A 17,904-nucleotide genomic window follows, 5' to 3' on the forward strand; every position below is an offset into this window, starting at 1 on the left:
GCATCAAGAAAACTATATCATCAGTGATATGAATAAAAGTAAACAGAAAATAGATGACCATAGAACTCACAGAATAGGTATTATGGTGTAGTGTTAAAAACCACCAAATTTATAGTCATTTTTGAGTTATTAGCTGTCTGAGCATGGATAAGTTGTAATTACCTCAAACTTCAGGTTCTTAAATTCTAAGATCGAAATAATATTTTAACAATTCATTTTACATGGTTGTTATTGTTCAGTCATTCAGTTACATCCAACTCTTCATGACCCTGTTGACCATGGCATGCCAATACTGTTCAGGAGGTTTTCTTGGCCAAGATACTGGAGTGGTTTGCCATTTTCTTCTCAGGTGGATTAAGGCAATGAGTTAAATGACTTGCCCAGAGCCATACTACTAATAAATAGTGGCGCTGGATTTGAACTCAGGTCTTTCTGACCACAAGCCAAGCATTCTATCCACTGCACAACCTTATCTTATATGAAAATCTTAAAGAAATTTAGATTATTAAACCTAAAGCTGGGGGCTATCAAGCTGAAATGAAATATAGAGGAAATATAGTGAAGAAAATAGATTGTAATCAGTGAAGAACCATAAGAATGACATTTGCTGCTTAAACAATTACATTTATTAGCTATTACTAAAAAAAGATAGCAAGTTGATTTTTGAATAGTGAAGAACCCAGGGAAGATCATTTGCTGAAGCGAAATTGACAGCATCAAGAAATGCAGGACATAGTTTCACCCATTGTTGCCCGTTGTCTTTCTCTGTATTTTAAGAAAATCATTTCCTAGCAGCTGCTTCCAATACCTAGTCAATGCCTGCAGAGACTTTCAGGCTTGGAATCAAAGAGTATACATGGCATAGCTGGTAAACAATAGAAATATACACTTGGAAAAATTTGTTGTATACCAAGAAGTAAGACACAAGCAATGCAGCAATGTGTTGATGGGCAGACTCAGCTTCTCAGTCTTCTCCATTAGCAATAGGTAGTTTTGCGGATGTTGGTTACATAGCTTTTGGGTCGGCAGGATCTGAGCAGGCGGCTACTTGTTTTGCAGGACCTTGGGTAAGTGGATTGGCAGTAATCAATGCCACAGCTAGATGGTTTTTCAGAACCAGTCACACAGCAAGCTGGCTGGAAAGAAGTAGATTTGCATTCATCCCCTTTGCAGGAAAGGGGCATGCAGTGAGTTGGTTGGCATGAGACAGAAGTCCCACAGACTGGTTTACAGGAATTCTGCACAGAGCATTTGGGTTGACAGCTGCTTGGCTGACAGACATAAGACATACAAGAAGATGGCTGGCAATAAAAGGACTGGAAGGACAAAGGCACACAGTAAGTTTGTTTGTAAGTGTTAGGAATACAAAAAGATGGCTGACAGGAAGCAGGCATGCAAGCAAATGGTTGGCAAGAGCTGAGAAAGTAAACAGGCTGATAGTATGTTGGTCCACAGGACTGGCCTTCACAGTTAGTTGGTTGACATGAACTTATCTGACAAGAAGTTGGTTGGCAGGAACTAGGTATGCAGACAGCTGGCTGACAGGACATCTGAGGACAAGAAGTGGATTCAGAGCAGATTGGCTGGCAGGAATTGGTCTCACAGCCTGTTGATTGGCAGCAAGATGATGAACATGATCTGGTCACACACATAGCTTCCTGACAGGAAGCTGGTTGGCAGGGAGCAGCATCACAAGTTGATTGGCAGGACTTAGATTCAGAGCAAGGTGGTGGACAGCTGCTGACAATACAAGCTGACTGACCACCACTGGTTTCACAGCACCTAGCACTATTACAAATGGGTTGGCATACAAAACCCACGCGAGATGTTGATGGAAGGCAAGTTAGTTGGCAAGATGGGCGCTCACAGCATGTAGGTTCAGCACAATTCAAGTTGCAGCCAGATGACTGGCAGTTTTCTTGGCAGGTAACCAGTTGCCACGTTTTGCCTTGGCAGGAACTAGGGAGGCAGATAGCTTTTCCATAGGTGCCACCATTGGAATAGAAAGGGATGGTAGGTGCAGATGGAATGGCTTGGCAGGTTCTGAGACAACAGCTATCAGTCATAGTGTTAAGAGATCTGTTGGTGGCTAAATTGGTTCAAGAAGTGAATGAGCTGTGTCTAAGGTCCCTTATACCCTGTAGCTTTTATAGTCTATCCTCACGTCATATGGGCATGGTCTTAGGCATCTCTTCCTTGTTATTATTTAGGTTCCATGTACATACAAACAGCTGATTAGTATGCTTCATTGGCCTCAGAAGTGTTGGCCCCACTTAAAGAAAACTTGTCCAGTGGGTTTGGAATCTTCTCAGCTAAATTGAGGGTCAGAGTGCGCTAGCCCTCAAACTCAGCTGTCCTATTTAGAGTTGAATTCCTGAGCCTCACCTGAAAAGGAACAGAATGTGAGCTAACCTCTCATCAGGGCTGCACCCCCATTCATACTTAAGCAAATGTCACTCCCTCCTGTTCCTGGAATGTTTGCCCTTAACCACTGATGCTGCCTTGAAGCAAAGTTCTGCCTCCTGTACCCAGAGTCAGGAGGAAATCAGGATGAACCTAATGAAAATTCCCTTCTTCTTTCAGGATTCTCTCTGTTCCCAAGGTCGTGGTATTTCAGAATTGGAAGTTACCCCAGTGATCAACTAATCCAACCCATACCTAAATAAAAATCTCCTCTGTGGCACACCCAGTTTAAAAAAAAAAAAACAGGGGGGGAGGAAGGGTCACTGATTCTTTATTTGAAGTCTTCAACTGAAATGAAAACTCCAAGATTTCTCTACTTGCCAGCATTAAAAATGCACTTTAAGATTTACAAAGCACTTTGCATAAGGTATCTCATTTAGTCCTCATCTCAACCCTGTGATGTGGGATGATTCTACAGATGCAGAAACTGTGGCTAAGAGAGATCACATGACATGGCCAGGGGTTCAGAGCTAACAACAACCTAAGTTATTCCTGACTCAATGCACGACATGATTTCCACAATACCACTTGTCTGCATTTGAAAGCTTATCCTTATACTGAATCTAAATTTCCACCCACTACTCTTAGCAAGAGAGCAAACAGAACAAGTGAAATCTCGATTCCCAATTACAATCCTTCAAGTTCTTGGAGACATTTGCCATCCCCCAAAGTCTTTCATTCTCTGGTTTATGCATCCCCTGGTCCTTCAACTTATCCTTAGATAAGCTCATGGTCGTTGATGAGTCTGCTTCTATTCTTCTAGATGCTCCCAAGCTTACCAATGCCCTCCCCAGAATGTGATGTTTAAAACTGAATGCAGAAGTGCAGGTGTGGTCTGATCAGGCTAGAGCACACTGGGACCACTGCCTCCTTATTCTTGGTTGGACTCTCTTTGAGGAGAGGGTTTTGAAGTTTGATGATTGCCTGGTCAATGCCTAAATTTTTTACTCATTCTCAGAGAGAGCAGAAAAGATGTCTTCTAGGTGATGCCATAGTGTACAGAGAACTGGGCCTAGAGTCAGGAAAACTCGATTTCTAGTTGAAATCTAGCCCTAGACACTTCCTCACTATATGACCCTAGACAACCCACTTAACCTTGTTTGCCTCCATTTCCTCATATGTAAAAGGATCTGGAGAAGGAAATGTAAAATATAATGTAGAATGTAAAACCATTCTAGTATCTTTGCCAAGGAAAACCCAAATGGGGTCAACAAAAGGTGGACACAACTGCAAACAACTGACCAACAGTTGGAAAAGTTGGAAAAGACAGGAGCTTGGAAAAGACAGCATCTGATGATCCCACTTTCTTCACAGTTGATTCCCCTTCCAGAATTTACCTCTCCTGCTCAAGAGATTCCCTGTTTAATGTGATCTAATCACTTGAGGCAACTTGAGGTGACACAGTGGATAAGAGTACTTGGCCTGAAGTCAGAAAAATCTGAGTTCAAATTCAGCTTCAGATTGTTGTTGTTTTATCCTTCATTTAAGAAGAGGACAGATAGTTGGCACTTAAATTCCTTTTTTTTTTTTTTTTTTAAGAAGTAACATGTTAGAGAAAGCATGGGATTTGGAATGAGAAGAAAGGACCTGGGTTTGCATATTCAATTGTCACTTATTATTCTTGTGACCTTCCCTTATCTGATCTTAGGTTTCCTCCTCTGTATGAGACACCTGGATCAGAATCCCATCTACCCCTAAATGCTGGACTTCTCTAAGTTCATGATTAAATGGATGGATGGATGGATGGATGGATGGATGGATGGATGGATGGATGGAAAGATAGACAGACAGATGATAGAGAGATAATCCTGAGAACAGCAAAGACAATGCCAGATCCAGATCTTCATTTCCTAGCATTACCCTGTTTTCGTCATCCTTCCTGCCATTGTGTGACCTCTCAACCCCGATAATATGTATATTCATTCTCTGATTTTTATGGAGAGGGAAGCTGTGATTTACTGAGGGCCATGGACAACCAACATATTATCCAAGGACTCCTGGAATTAGCATTCTGACCCTTAGGCCTTTCAAACATTCTTCTTGCATTCTTCTTAGGAGGAGTCAATGGAGTAAATTAAATTCTATTTCTTAAACCTTTGCCCTTCCAAGAAAGTTCCTTGGCCCTAAAGAGGGTTCTATGCCAAGTTAAGATAAGATTAGTCAACCACATTGCCATGAGAAGAAGTAGTAGCAAACCCCAGGACCTATATCACTCAATAGCCTATAACAATTTTTGCAATTCATTTTCCTTTTTTCCTGTCCTAACTTCTTGGAGCCTCAACTTCCTATCTATAAAATGGGGAGAATACTTCATATAGATCTAGACTTTCACATAATTGATAAAAAATGCTTTATAAGGTTTCCTATTACTCTAAGATAAAAATCCAAACTTTTCCCTCCAATATAGAAAGTCCTTCAAAAATGACCCTAACACATCTCCTAATCCTTACTTCCCATTATTCCACTTATATTCCAGACAAACTAGACTACTAAGCTATCTCCTGAACTTGTCACTTTACCTCCTTTCTCCATGACTTCCAAGTTTACCTCAAACCTGGATTTCACTCATTCCTCTGTCTCTTAGCTCTTTTTCAAGAATCAGTTCTTATACTATAAGAGGAAAAGGAAGGAGGAGAAGGAAGAAGAGGAATAGTAGTAGTTAGTGGTAGTAGCAATAGTAGAAATAGTAGAAGTAGTAATAGCAAGTTTGCAAAGTGCTAAAAAAATTCACTCTGTTCTCTATAAAATGGGGAAAACACAAGAGTGCTCATTTCATATAGTCCTAGACTTTCATGTATTTAATAAAACTTTCTTTAGTTTCCTATTGCTTTCTAATGTAAAATACAAATTCGCCCCTCCGATATGGAAAGTTCTTCACAATGAACCTAAACTATCTCTTAACCTTACTTCCCATTATTCCTTTATATCCCAGCAAAACTAGACTACTAAGCTGTCTCTGAATTTGTTACTCCATCTTCCTTCTCCACACCTTCCTACAAGCTTCCCTCAAACCTGGATTTCTCCGCTTCTCTCTCATTTAGCTTTTTTTCAAGAATCAGTTCTGACACCATAAGAGAAAGTGGAGAGAAGAAAGAGAAAGAGAAGGGTGAATAATAATAATAGTAGTAGTAGTAGTAGCAATAGTAGCAGCAATAGCAGTAGTAACAGTAAAGTACTACTATAGTAGTAGTAGCAGCAGCAGTAGTAGTAATAGCGATAGTAGTAGTAACAGCAGCAGCAGCAGCAGCAGCAGTAGTAGTAGTAGTAGTAGTAGTAGTAGTAGTAGTAGTAGTAGTAATTGTTATTGTTGTTGTCATCATAATTATTGTTGAAATAGTAGTAGTAATAGCAAGTTTGCAAAATGCTTAAAAAATCTCATTCTGTTCTCACAATAATCCTTAGAGTTAGGTGCTATTATTATCATCCTTGTTTTACAGATGAGGAAACAGGCAGATGGCATTTAAGTGACTCACACAAGGTCATATAAGTAGTTAAGTGTCTGAGACAATATTTACACTCAGGTCTTCCCAATTCTATTTTATCTACTGTTACCACCTAGATGGTGTTTTTGATCCCAGTTCTTAATGTTCTTTTCCTACCTATATTAATATAACTTACCTCTGTATGCATATGTGTGTGTTTTATGTCTCAATAGTAGATAAACTAAAGAATAGAACTGTCTCATCTTGATTTTGAATTCCCAGCATATATCAGAAACTTATACATAGCAAGGGTTTAATAATATTCCTTGAATTGATCTGGAGGTGCAGAATGAGCTTTGATTATACTTATAATTATATATTCTACAATATGTAATCATAATTATGCCTCTTCCATCTAGGATTCTCCTTGTAGAGATCTTTGTTGCATGAATTCAATTTTAGAGACAATACAGTCTAGTAATCCTAAACCTGGGGTCAGAAGAGACTGGATAATCACATCCATGTTAACCATATCATAATGTTTATATGAGGCTTAGACTAGATAATATTCATAAGTAATGTGCTATATAGCTATCCACTTATTAATCACTAGCTTTAGAGCTGAAAAGACATCTAGTCCCACCCCATCATTCAACAGATAGAAAAACTAAGCTTTAGAGAATGTTCATCCATGATCAGAGGCAAGATTTGAATCCTGGACTTTGACTCCAGATTCAGCATTTTGTCCACTATATTATTATATCTCAATATCAATATATTCATCCATTATATTAATATATCTCAATAAGGAATATAGAAATCTTTATGAAAAGTATTTCCTAGGAAAGGAAAATTAGAGCATTATTCCCCTATGGACCAGGCCTAATGGAACTTCTTATTGCCTCTGCTCTCCTTTTATTATAAGACATTCTTTCCAAAGTCCCTGTCCACAGTGCCATTAACCTAATTCCGGTCATTTAGCTCCGCTGAAGATTGAGAAATAGTGATAAGTGCATGGGAATGAGTGGTCAGTAATGAGAGTAATATCTGGCCAATTTTATTTGAAAACAAGAGAAGTTTCTCACACTTAAAAGAACATCATGAACAAGAAAAAAAAAAAAAAAAAAAAGGCTTCAAGTGAACCATACAGTCTAGAAGAAGCTTCGGAAATGGAAGGGGATAGGTCAGGAGACAAGAGACAACATTCGCCACTCCATGGTCTGATGGCAGCCTGGGAAAAGGATACCAGGTACCCTTTTTTTCAGGATTAACTGGGTCTTCGACTTGAGTTCTAGATTGTAGTTGGATATTTCAAATGGATATTTTGTAGCATAAGCAAAACGGGGTAAGGGACAGAGAAGGGGGAGGGGGGAGAATTTAGACCTATAATAACTACTTATAGGGCCAGAGGCTTTTTTCTTCAGAGTTGAGGCAAGTTTTCTAATGCCTGGACCTGCAGGATCTGGAGCAGCAGCCAGATGATTTACCATCCTCTACTTTGCCAGCAGTTGACTCGCAGGTGGTTGGGCTGGTGGGAGTACAGGAAGTGGTCACTGAGCTTGTTGGCTCACTAGAACTAGCCTCCGAGACGGCTGGTTTGCAGGGAATAGACTCAGTACCATCTGGCTGTCCGGAAGTGGACTTGTCACAAGTCGGCTTAGAAGGGGAGCTAGGCTCAGAGCAAACTGGTTGACAGCATGCCGGCCGAGAAGCAATGGAAGTGACACAGGCTGGCCTGCGCAGACAGGGTAGGGAGTAGCTTGGGCGGTAGCAGCTTGGACGATAAAGAGAAGACAGGTAAGGTTGTCTGCAGCTAAGAGGAGAAGAGCAGATGGGGCGGTAACAAGCTGGGCGGTAGGAAATAGATGTGATGCAAGGCGGCCTATAAGAACTGGGTACATAGAAAGTAGGTCTGGAGCAAGCTGGTCGGCAGACAACAGAGGCAGAAGATCCAGGACGGCAACAGAGTGGTTGGCAGGAGGTGGACACACAAGTGGGTCTGCAGCAAATGGGTTCACAGGAAACTGATTGGCAGCGTTTTACTACATAACAAGATGGTTGACATGGACTGGGAAGGCAGACACTTTGTTGGCAAAGAGTGGGTTGACAGCAGATGCTGGGAATGCAACAAGGTGGCTCTTGGACTACACAAGTTGACTCACAAGGACTGGGTAAGCAGCAGACGGTACGTTGGCAGACAGGTTCACAGACCAGTGTCACACAGGAAGCTGGCTGGCAGCAACTGGACTCAGAGCATATGTTTGGGCAGCAAGCAGGCACAGTACAAGATGGCACACAAGAACTCGATTCACAGCAAACAGGCTGGCAGCAAGTTGGAACAGAGCAGACTGGTTGGCAGCAAGTTGGCACAGAGCAAGATGGCCCACAAGAACTGCTCTCACAGCAAACAGGCTGGCAGCAAGCTTGTACAGAGCAGACTGGTTGGCAGCAGGTTGACACAGAGCAAGATGGCTCACAAGAACTGCTCTCACAGCAAACAGGCTGGCAGCAAGCTTGTATAGAGCAGACTGGTTGGCAACAAGAAGACACAGAGCAGATGGGCTCACAGCAACTGGGCTCACAGCAACTGGGCTCACAGCAACTGGGCTCACAACAAGATGGTTCACATGGAGTAGGCTCACAGCATACTGGCTGGCAGCAACTGGGCTCACAACAAGAGGATTCACAGCAGCTTGGGGCACAGCTTGGGGATGTGCTGCATGGTTCTTCACAACTAACCAGTTGCCATGTTGGACTTGGGCAGGAAGTGGTCAGGCAGATGGCAGGACTTTCACAGCTCACCTCTGTTGAACAGATAGAGATGGCTGGCACCATGGTGCAAGTCCCAGAGCAGCAGTTGCCAGACATCTTTGATCTACTTCTTTCGATTAGTCTTTAAGCTGTACGGAGAGAGCTACCTATGTCTGAATGTTGCCTTGTGCCCTGGAGTTTTTATATCCCCTAAGTCACGGGTACTTCCCGAAGACCTGACATCTTTTCCTTGTTGTTGTTTGGACCAATATGCACAGAAACATCTTATTAGAATGTTTTTTGTTTGCAGGAGAGTTGCTTGGCTCCTTATTAAAAAATGTTTGTTTATTTTCTTACTAAATTTATGCTCTTCTTATATTTTGGGAATCTCCATGGGGCCCCTTTTTTAGGGAACTGGAACTGGTTAACTAGGATGTTACCATATCTGCAAATCTATACACAAAATACATAAGTTCCAACATTTTTAATTTATTATTCCTGGGGGGAAAGTATTGTTTGTTGCAGGTTAAATTAGATGGCTTCTGTAAGTCCTTCCAACTATGACTTTGTGATACAAGACAGATCTGAGTTCCTCAGTATTACAATTTGTACAGCAATAATCCTTCTCTGGCTTCTGTGTCAAATAAGCTATACTTTTAAAATGATAGGTTCACAAGTCAGGCCCAGAAGGAAATGATGAGAAAATATATGTCCCCTAACCTTCTTTGGGGCAACTAGTGTCTCAGTGGATAGAGTGCTGGGCCTAGTGTCAGGAATATCTGAGATTAAATACAACCTCAGACACTTATTCGCTCTATAATTCCAGACAAATCAGTTAACCCCACATTGCCTTAATCCATTGTAGAAGAAAATGGCAAACCGCTCTAGTATCTTTGCCAAGAAAATCCCATGGATACTATGTGTCAGGAAGAATAAGACATTCTTTGAAGATTTTGGGTAGGGAGAATCACCTTTATTGTCAGACCAAGTTGATGTTATGATTAGCTTTGATAAATGATATTTTTCTTTTTTTCCTATTCTTTGTTACAATGAATAACTGGCTTAGGAGACAGGATATAGTTGGAAATTAAGATGTTATGAAAACAAAATTTGTCAATGCAAATCTTAATAGATTCATACATTCACAGATGATTAGATGATTAAAGATTAGCTACTGCATTTCCTCTATTTTACTAACAGCTGAAGCACAAAGAGCAAATGTTAAAGACAACAATCTCTCAGCAAGATATCTTCCATAAAACCACAGACTCACCATAGAACAAAGTTCTGAAACCATCCAAGTTCAATCCAAACCATTCATTCTCCCCGCTCATAATTATCACTTGCCAAGACCTCTCTGCCTTCAATTCAAAAATCCTCCAGATTCTCCATCTCCTTGTCTACCTGTGAGACTGAAGGGCTCCTAACTTTGAGAGTCAAAAAAGAAGCAAAAGATGGCATCAAAAGACATCAGGTCACCAATGCCCTCCCTCAGTGTTTGTATCTCAAAGACATGTTATCGATGGAAAATTTATTGTTGCTATCATATGCTTGAGTGAAATGAAAATAAGCTGTATTTCCTTTTTTATAACTACAAGGGCCAGATCTCCTTCTTCATGAAGAAGTCAATTTCTACACCTCAATATAGTATCAATATGGGCTTCATGATAAATTGAGTTCTAATTGTGCCCAAGACTGTGAAACTTTGAGACAATCAATTAAAACTCTCTAAGCCTCAGTTTCCTCATCTGTAAGATGACCTTAATTTTAGCACCTCCCTTATAGAGTTGATAGGAGAGAAATGAATGAGATCTGCAGTAGTCTCCTAGTTTTGTAGCACTATATGAAGGCAAGCAATTATAGTGTATTATCATTTCAAGGACAGAAGTCAAGTTTTATCTCATGAAAACCAATAAGCCTTTTAGTTCAGTGTTGTAGAATGTTGTGCAGCTTTAGGAATATGTTGTTCTGGTAAATCTTCCCTCTCTCTCCACCTTCACTTCATTTATCACTCAGTGTATGTCCGGCAAACATTTTTAGCAATCAGTTGGAATACTGAAAATGGAAGTTTTTCCTGCTTTCCTCTACAAGAAATCCTCCTCCGTTGGCCCAGTCCTTATCATTGGAATATAGTATATGTACTTTTCATCTAAGTAGAATGCTGATAACCTTAAGAATGAATTTCATGGATTTAATTACTTTGTATTCACTGATATTTATAAACTTTATATTTATGCGATATTTTTATTTGTACTTCTTATCTCCTTTATTAGAATGTAAATTCATGACATATGGAGTTTGTTACTTTCTTTGTACTTTATCTCTATGTCTGCTGTAGTATGTGACACATAGTAGATGCATAATAAATATTTGTTGATTGAAGATTACAGATCTATTAAATAAGGCCTGATTTACATAAATACCTGGAAACTGAGACAAAATGTTAAATTTCCTTCATCAAAAATATGTGTAGAATGGGATGTGGACATAAAAAGGATGAGCTTTCTGTCCCATAATCTAGTCAAACATATGTTAAATGTTGAATTTGTTTAATTCTACCTAGCAAAATAAGAATCTATTTAAGCTGCTTAAGTCTAATATACAGTGAGGATCACAAAAGACATAGCCAATATAGGGACACCCCCCCAATTAGCAATGTAACAATAGATTGGGAGTCCCTTTCTTGAGGGTCAAAAATACCAGTTTAGAAAGCCAAAAATGCAGCGCTGAGAGACTTTTGGATGTAGCAAGTTCATGCCATATTGAGCATGAGCCCAACACCCCCAGAACCAGAAAAGAGACCCATACCCTTCTCATACCCAATGTGGCTAGTGTTTGATACTCTCTGGGACACAATGGGATGATATCACTTTGGAGTGTGCTTGGGAAAAAACACACAACACACACACACACACACACACACACACACACACACACACACACATGCCTCTATCTACCCAAGGAAAATGGATACTTGGTTTTTGTTAAGTTTGATTTAATTCAGTTCTGCATTTCTCACTTTGTCATGATCAACTAGGAAAGCCACCATACTATAATGTAAATTGGGGACCTGGATTCCTAAACAGCTGAGCACGTCACTTAACTTTTCTGGGCCTTTATCTCCACATCTGTAAAATGAAAAAGTTGGACTACATGAACTCTAACTTCCTTATAATTCTTCTTAATCTATCATCCATTGACTTTAGGTTTCTTTTTTAAAAGCTTCTTATTTGAGAGATGAAGAAAGAAAAGAGAAATTCTGGCTCTTTCATTTAGCTCAGTTCCAAGACCCCAATCAGAATCAGGCAACTCCTGGCCAGTGTATATGATCACTTTAGATTTACTCTGGGTTTTCAGATAACAAGATAAATTATAGCTTCAAAGGATGAGTAAATACTTGACACACATTGGAAACCCTGGTCAAAGAGAAGTATCAGACAGAAGGTAATAAGAATATAAAGAATCCTCTTGGAAAATTCTCCATTCACAAAGCCTTGCATCTGGAACCTCCCCAGCTCAAACTGGCCTTCTCCTGGCCCTACCAAAATGATCTTGACTTAGTAAGATGGTCTTGACTTAATCTGAGACCCAGTCCTTAATAGTCCCTCAGAAATTATAGGCCAAATGTTCTCTCTCCCTCAAGCACTTGAATGGAGAGAATGACCAAATCTTTCTCCTACCCTTCACATTTCTTGCTTGGATCTACCCAATAAAGTGAAGGAAAAGCCAAGAAGACCAATTGAATTATGCCAGAATGATTGAATTTATTAAAAGATTAGCAAAGAAGCCTTTTGCACCTCAGAAGCAGTAGAGAGGACAGACAGGCAATACATCCCAAAGACACCTTGAAAAGAAGGATGTCCTGAAATGACAAGATATTGAATAAGTTCATAAGAGTCAAGTCTTGGTAAGGAACCCTTATTTTTCTTTCTTTGGATCCCTTGTTTGATATAGCTTTTTAATTCCTCACCAGATAGGTCTTTCCCCCCTGGATTGGGTATTTGAGTTGCATTCCTTCTCTGAATGTACACAGGACAGGATCTACAGTGATAGTGGGAGGGAGGACACTGTCTTTGGATTGAGAGGTGTCCTAGGCAGCAGGTGGAATGGAGAGGGGTCTTTCCATGTAGGATCTTCCAGTGAAGATTTGGTCTCTGGCTTCCCTCCAGATGTCTTCATTTTGTGTCACACACAGGTGTTGGTTGGCAACAAACTGGCCCACAGCAGCACCCACAGCACCCGGATCCACCACAGCAGCCTGACCCACAGCAACCGGAGCCGCACCCCCCACAACCAGAACCACAGCAACTGCTTCCGCAGCCTCCGCAGCCTCCACAGCCTCCACAGCCTCCGCAGCTACCACAACCTCCTCCGCAGCCGCCACAGCCGGAGCCACCACAGCAACTGGACCCACAGCAACCACAGCAGCTGGGTTGGCAGCAGCACATCTCACAGCAGTCCCCGGACTGGTCTTGTTGGCAGCCGCCGCAGCAGTTGAAGCAGTCCGTGGGACAGCAACCCATGGTCCCAGCTGGTCAGGTCTCAGGACGGCAACGAAGCCAGAGTTCTCCAAGTCTGACAAGAGCCTTCCTGCCTGTGGCTTTTATATTCCCTTGCCAGAGGGTGTTGGTATGAAGCACAGGATGTTTTCTTTGTTATTATTTATGCCCATTTCCAGAAGAAGGGCTTATTATCTGGCTGTTTATTTTCCAGGCTAGAGTAGCTAAACTCATAAAAAAAAAAAAATGGGGAGGGAGAAGGGGATCATACTTGGTTTGGTGCTAAATTAGGACTCACCCCAACTGTTATTTGTCCAGGGAATAAAAATACATCTTGCAAGAGACCTATCATCATCATCAGGTAAACCTCAGCCATCATTAACCATGTGTTGATCAGAGGTATGTGAAGCCAGCAATGGCACACTCCTCTCCCACATGCTCATTGGTGAGCAAATAGGAGCTAAAATAAATGACCCAGTTATTTTGAGTCGTTGTTCCATCAAGAGAGCAGCCAGGAAGCCAAAAAGTTGAGTGTTCTGATCTACCTGGTCCATGAAGGGGTACTGACAAAACCAGGTGATAAGAGCTTTTCACCTGACTACTCTCAAGAAAGTCATCTTCGTTATCAGGTCATTTTTGTACAGTAAATGTGTGTGTGTGTGTGTGTGTGTGTGTGTGTGTGTGTGTGTGTGTGTGCACGCGCCTGTGCATATCTGGTAGCTGTTGATGAGATCAGTTGGGAATAGACACGCCTCCTGTGAAATGAAAAGAGACTCATCGTAAAACACTATGGACCTGGGTGTGACATTATTGGATGCATGGCACCTCTTAAAGAAGTCACACCAGATTTCTACATGATATTTCCAAGTGTTGCTTGCATCTGGCAAAGTCTTGAGTAGATATGAACAGGGATAAGAAGAGAAACAAAGACTTGATAATAAGGGGTGGTGAGGATGAAAATGTCGATAAGAATTTTAGGGATATAAAAACAAAAATATCCATAAAAATGTGTTTTTTAGAAGAAACAAAGTAAAGAGGAAGAATAGGAAATGGGAAGACACTTCAGGATCCAAAGAATTGTGACTAGTATTGTTCTTCAAAAATTTTTTTAATTATTGTTGCCTTTTCTTAAAACACCTTCTGACAATGAGCCCTTCTTTGTAATATAGAGAAAAATTCAAGCAAAGCTACTGGACAAAGCAATATCTAATAGCATATAATATATTTCTCCATCTCATAGTCTTCCCCTCTATCCTGAGAGTAGCAAGCTCATGTTATCTTATCAGTTTTCCAACACTAGATGTTGTTCATTACAACTCATTAGAGTTCAACTACCATTGTTAGTTGAGAAAAGTCAGGGTTTAGAAGTCTTGGGAATGAAGGAAAATATGTAATGTAAGGTTTCATCCCTGGGAAGAAACTTCAAGAATTAGCTAGCTTTCACAGTAGAATATTTTCTATGAATTAGCTAACTTTTACAGTAGAATCTTTAATTATGAATGTTAGTATACAAGGCATTTTGAGACACGACATTTATTCATTTTTTCAGTTTGAGGCTTTGTTCCATCATCAAACTCTACAATGAAAAAGACAGCCTGTCTCCAAACAGCTAGAACTAAGTAAGGCAGCCTTTGCTATAAGCAAGCCAGCCTGATCAAAATTAAAACAAAGACACACCCTCCCCCATTAAATTTCTCTACTGGTTGCTTTCCCTTAAATCTTTAATGAAAAGGCCCACCCATCCCAACAAATTTTGCTGCAGCTGTTCATTGAGACATCCCTCCTTTGCCCTTATATACAGACTACATATATATATATATATATATATATATATATATATATATATATATATATATATATATATATATATATATATAGACTGTATTCCTATTCCTACACTCTGAGTGCAGGAAATATACCATGCTTTTCATTTTTCCATTCCCCAGCTCAATGCTATGAGGATATCAGGCACTTGATAAATGTTTATTGAACAGTAGCAGAATTAAATTCCTTTTAAGAGAGACTCAGTAGCAGAGAAGGCCCTGAAGATCATAGCTAGAGGGACAGAAGTGTCTCTAGAGATGATCTAGCCTCAATCTCTCATTTTACAGATGAGGAAACTGTAGCTTAGAAAAGTTAAGCAATACATCTAAAGATGCAATAAGAAATGGCACTCAACTATCCCACTAATTCATTGGTAGCCAGCTGAGAGCCAAAATGTTATTCAGGCCCCAAATTCAAACTCAGTTTCTCTGATTCTAATTATCAGATTGCTGCCACTGTACCAGAATGCTTCTCTAGAAAAGGCTCAGGGAGAAAATTAGGATCCCTTTGCTTTCCAAGATTTGACATTGAGCTAATGGGCCAATCTTGGCATTCCTGGCAACTCAGATGCTTGTTAGATTTTCAACAAGCAGGCGCTTGTTGATATAAGATATCACACTGATACACACTCATTGTCACCAGACAGAACCTGCTTTCTAAGAACTTCCTGGTTTGGTTATTTTGGGCACCTGGAGAGCTTCTGCCTTGGGAAATTAATGACACAATACTTTGACCCAAAGAGTTATAGAAAGCAAGGAATGTTATCTATTCTAGTGACCCCTAGTGTTTCATATGTGATATTACAACCAATATTTGAAAGGATTCCCTTTCACTTAGGTCATACCTGCCTGCTGAAGCATCACAGACAGTGCAGTTACTACTATCTACCCTGAAGCTGTCCAGTAACATTTTTGTTTTACCCGAGGAAAAAAAAGTTTACACAGTTCAGAGCTTAAACCAGTGCTAGGGATCACAATGTAGCCAAGATCAGAACTTAAAAACAATCCTGAAGGAATTACAATGTAATATAAATGTACAATGTAAAATGTAACAAAGCTCAGAATTTCAACCAACCCTGAGAATCACAATATAACCATTTAACCATCTAATGGCCAGAACACAAAAATTTAATTCATTTCCAAATTCAGCAACAGTGATTGAACTATAAAAAGCATAAACTAAGCTTTGTGCAGTATATAATTATAATCATGGATGTGGTACTGCAGATTCTGGGTGTATGTGAACTAGATTTCACACCCTGCTCCCTTATCACCTCCCCTACACACAAAATCTTATCTTGGTTCATTTTGCCCACCCAGAGTTTCATTAGAAATGCTTCCCCAGCATATGTTAGAACATCCAACTCATTTCTATACTAATCCTCAAACTACTGCTTGGTCATAGCTTATGTTTAGCTCTGAGTCTGCAGGGATAGGTAAGAGCATCTATAGCTGCTATGCATTCCCTGAAGGTGATAATTCATACCAAATGCAGAAAAAGAACCCAGAAAACATCAGAGACCCACAATATGCTATAAACAACCACCCAGTGAATTCCACTCCCCATTCCAAAAGTCCTAAATAATCTCATGATGTCAGCCTATAACATACATGCAACCACAAGTATGATCTCCAATCTATATAAATCCAAAACTGGGAGCACTGGGTCACAAATTACAGCAAAAAGGGGAGAGATGCTCTCTGCCCTCTTAGAACTTACAGTCTAAAATAGTGTGATCAGATACATACACAAACAAAAAAAGTATGCGATAATTCTCCCCCTTGAAGTCCTCCTCCCATGTCTCACTGTGGGACTCCCATGTTACTGTGACAACGGTTCTCAAAGGTTATGTCTTTAGAGAGCAAACTCTTACAGAATCCACCAAGCTTGAAAGGCATCAAGTATAGACAAAGCAATAGATCTGTGTCCAGCATCCAGGAGCCCACCTAGCTAAGTTCAGAGTGTCTTATCACCAGAAGGTTGGCCTGTGGATGATTAACTTCTTCAGGCAAAGAAACTCAAAAAATTTATCCACTGTCTAGGTATAGAGGTATTTGGTATTTGCTGGAGGCAACTCCAATGTAATCACAAATTCTTACTATGTCATGATAAGAACTCAATAAATGCCTTTAGAAAGATATGAATATGCCAGACATTCTGCTCAACATTAGAGATACAAAGGCCAAAGGCGATAGCATGTAAATAACTAGATATGTACAAAATATATTCAGAGTAAATAGAAAGTGATTTTAGAAGGGAAAACAAGTATTCCAACAGAAGATGGCTTTTAAGAAGAATCTTGAAGAAAAGAATCAAAAATCAGGCATTATATTTACACATTACACATACATGGAGGACAACTAGTACAAAAACACAGAGATGGTAAATGGAGTATTATGTGCAAAAAAACCAAGATAGCTGGATCATAGAATTCATGAAAACAAGCAAGATTCAAAACTGTAAGGGCAGGAAGCAACCAAATTATGAATAACTTTAAATGACAGCAGTGCAGTTGAAACTGTTGGAGTTTATCAAGTAGGAGAAAGGCCATGAACAAAACAACAGTTTAGGAAAATCATTTTGGCTGGGTAGAGAATAGATTGGTATAGAAAGGAACTGAGGCAGAGAAGAGAAGGGGAAAGGAATAGCATTTTTAAGTACAAATTATGTGCCAGGCATTGTGCTAAACACTTTGCAACAAACCCTGTGAGGTAGGTATTACTTTATTCCCATTTTACAGTTGAGAAAACTAAGGCTAGCACTTCTAAAGTTCTTACTATATGTGGGTACTCTACTAGGCACTTTACAAATATTATCTCATTTAACCGTCACAACAACTTGACGTTATTACTTTATTCCCATTTTACAGTTGAGAAAAGTCAAGCTAAAAGATTAAGGAAACTTGCCCAAGATCACATAGTTTAAGTATCTGAGTTCAAATTTGA

General features: G+C 40.0%; 3 protein-coding genes across 3 annotated transcripts; all 3 read right to left on the reverse strand.

Annotated features, from left to right (window-relative positions):
- Positions 1-628: 628 nt before the first annotated feature.
- KRTAP29-1 (keratin associated like protein 29-1) lies at positions 629-2,366 on the reverse strand. The gene has a single exon (XM_074265490.1). The coding sequence runs from the start codon at positions 2,064-2,066 to the stop codon at positions 978-980; it is 1,089 nt and encodes a 362-aa protein (XP_074121591.1). The 5' UTR covers positions 2,067-2,366; the 3' UTR covers positions 629-977.
- A 4,959-nt stretch (positions 2,367-7,325) lies between these two features.
- On the reverse strand, positions 7,326-8,753 carry KRTAP16-1 (keratin associated protein 16-1). Its single transcript, XM_074265491.1, has one exon. The coding sequence runs from the start codon at positions 8,751-8,753 to the stop codon at positions 7,326-7,328; it is 1,428 nt and encodes a 475-aa protein (XP_074121592.1).
- Positions 8,754-12,390: 3,637 nt separating this feature from the next.
- KRTAP17-1 (keratin associated protein 17-1) lies at positions 12,391-13,215 on the reverse strand. Its single transcript, XM_074265492.1, has one exon. The coding sequence runs from the start codon at positions 13,157-13,159 to the stop codon at positions 12,812-12,814; it is 348 nt and encodes a 115-aa protein (XP_074121593.1). The 5' UTR covers positions 13,160-13,215; the 3' UTR covers positions 12,391-12,811.
- Positions 13,216-17,904: the final 4,689 nt, after the last annotated feature.

Source organism: Sminthopsis crassicaudata, chromosome 4 (genome assembly GCF_048593235.1).
Source record: "Sminthopsis crassicaudata isolate SCR6 chromosome 4, ASM4859323v1, whole genome shotgun sequence".
Classification (NCBI taxonomy): Eukaryota; Metazoa; Chordata; class Mammalia; order Dasyuromorphia; family Dasyuridae; genus Sminthopsis; species Sminthopsis crassicaudata.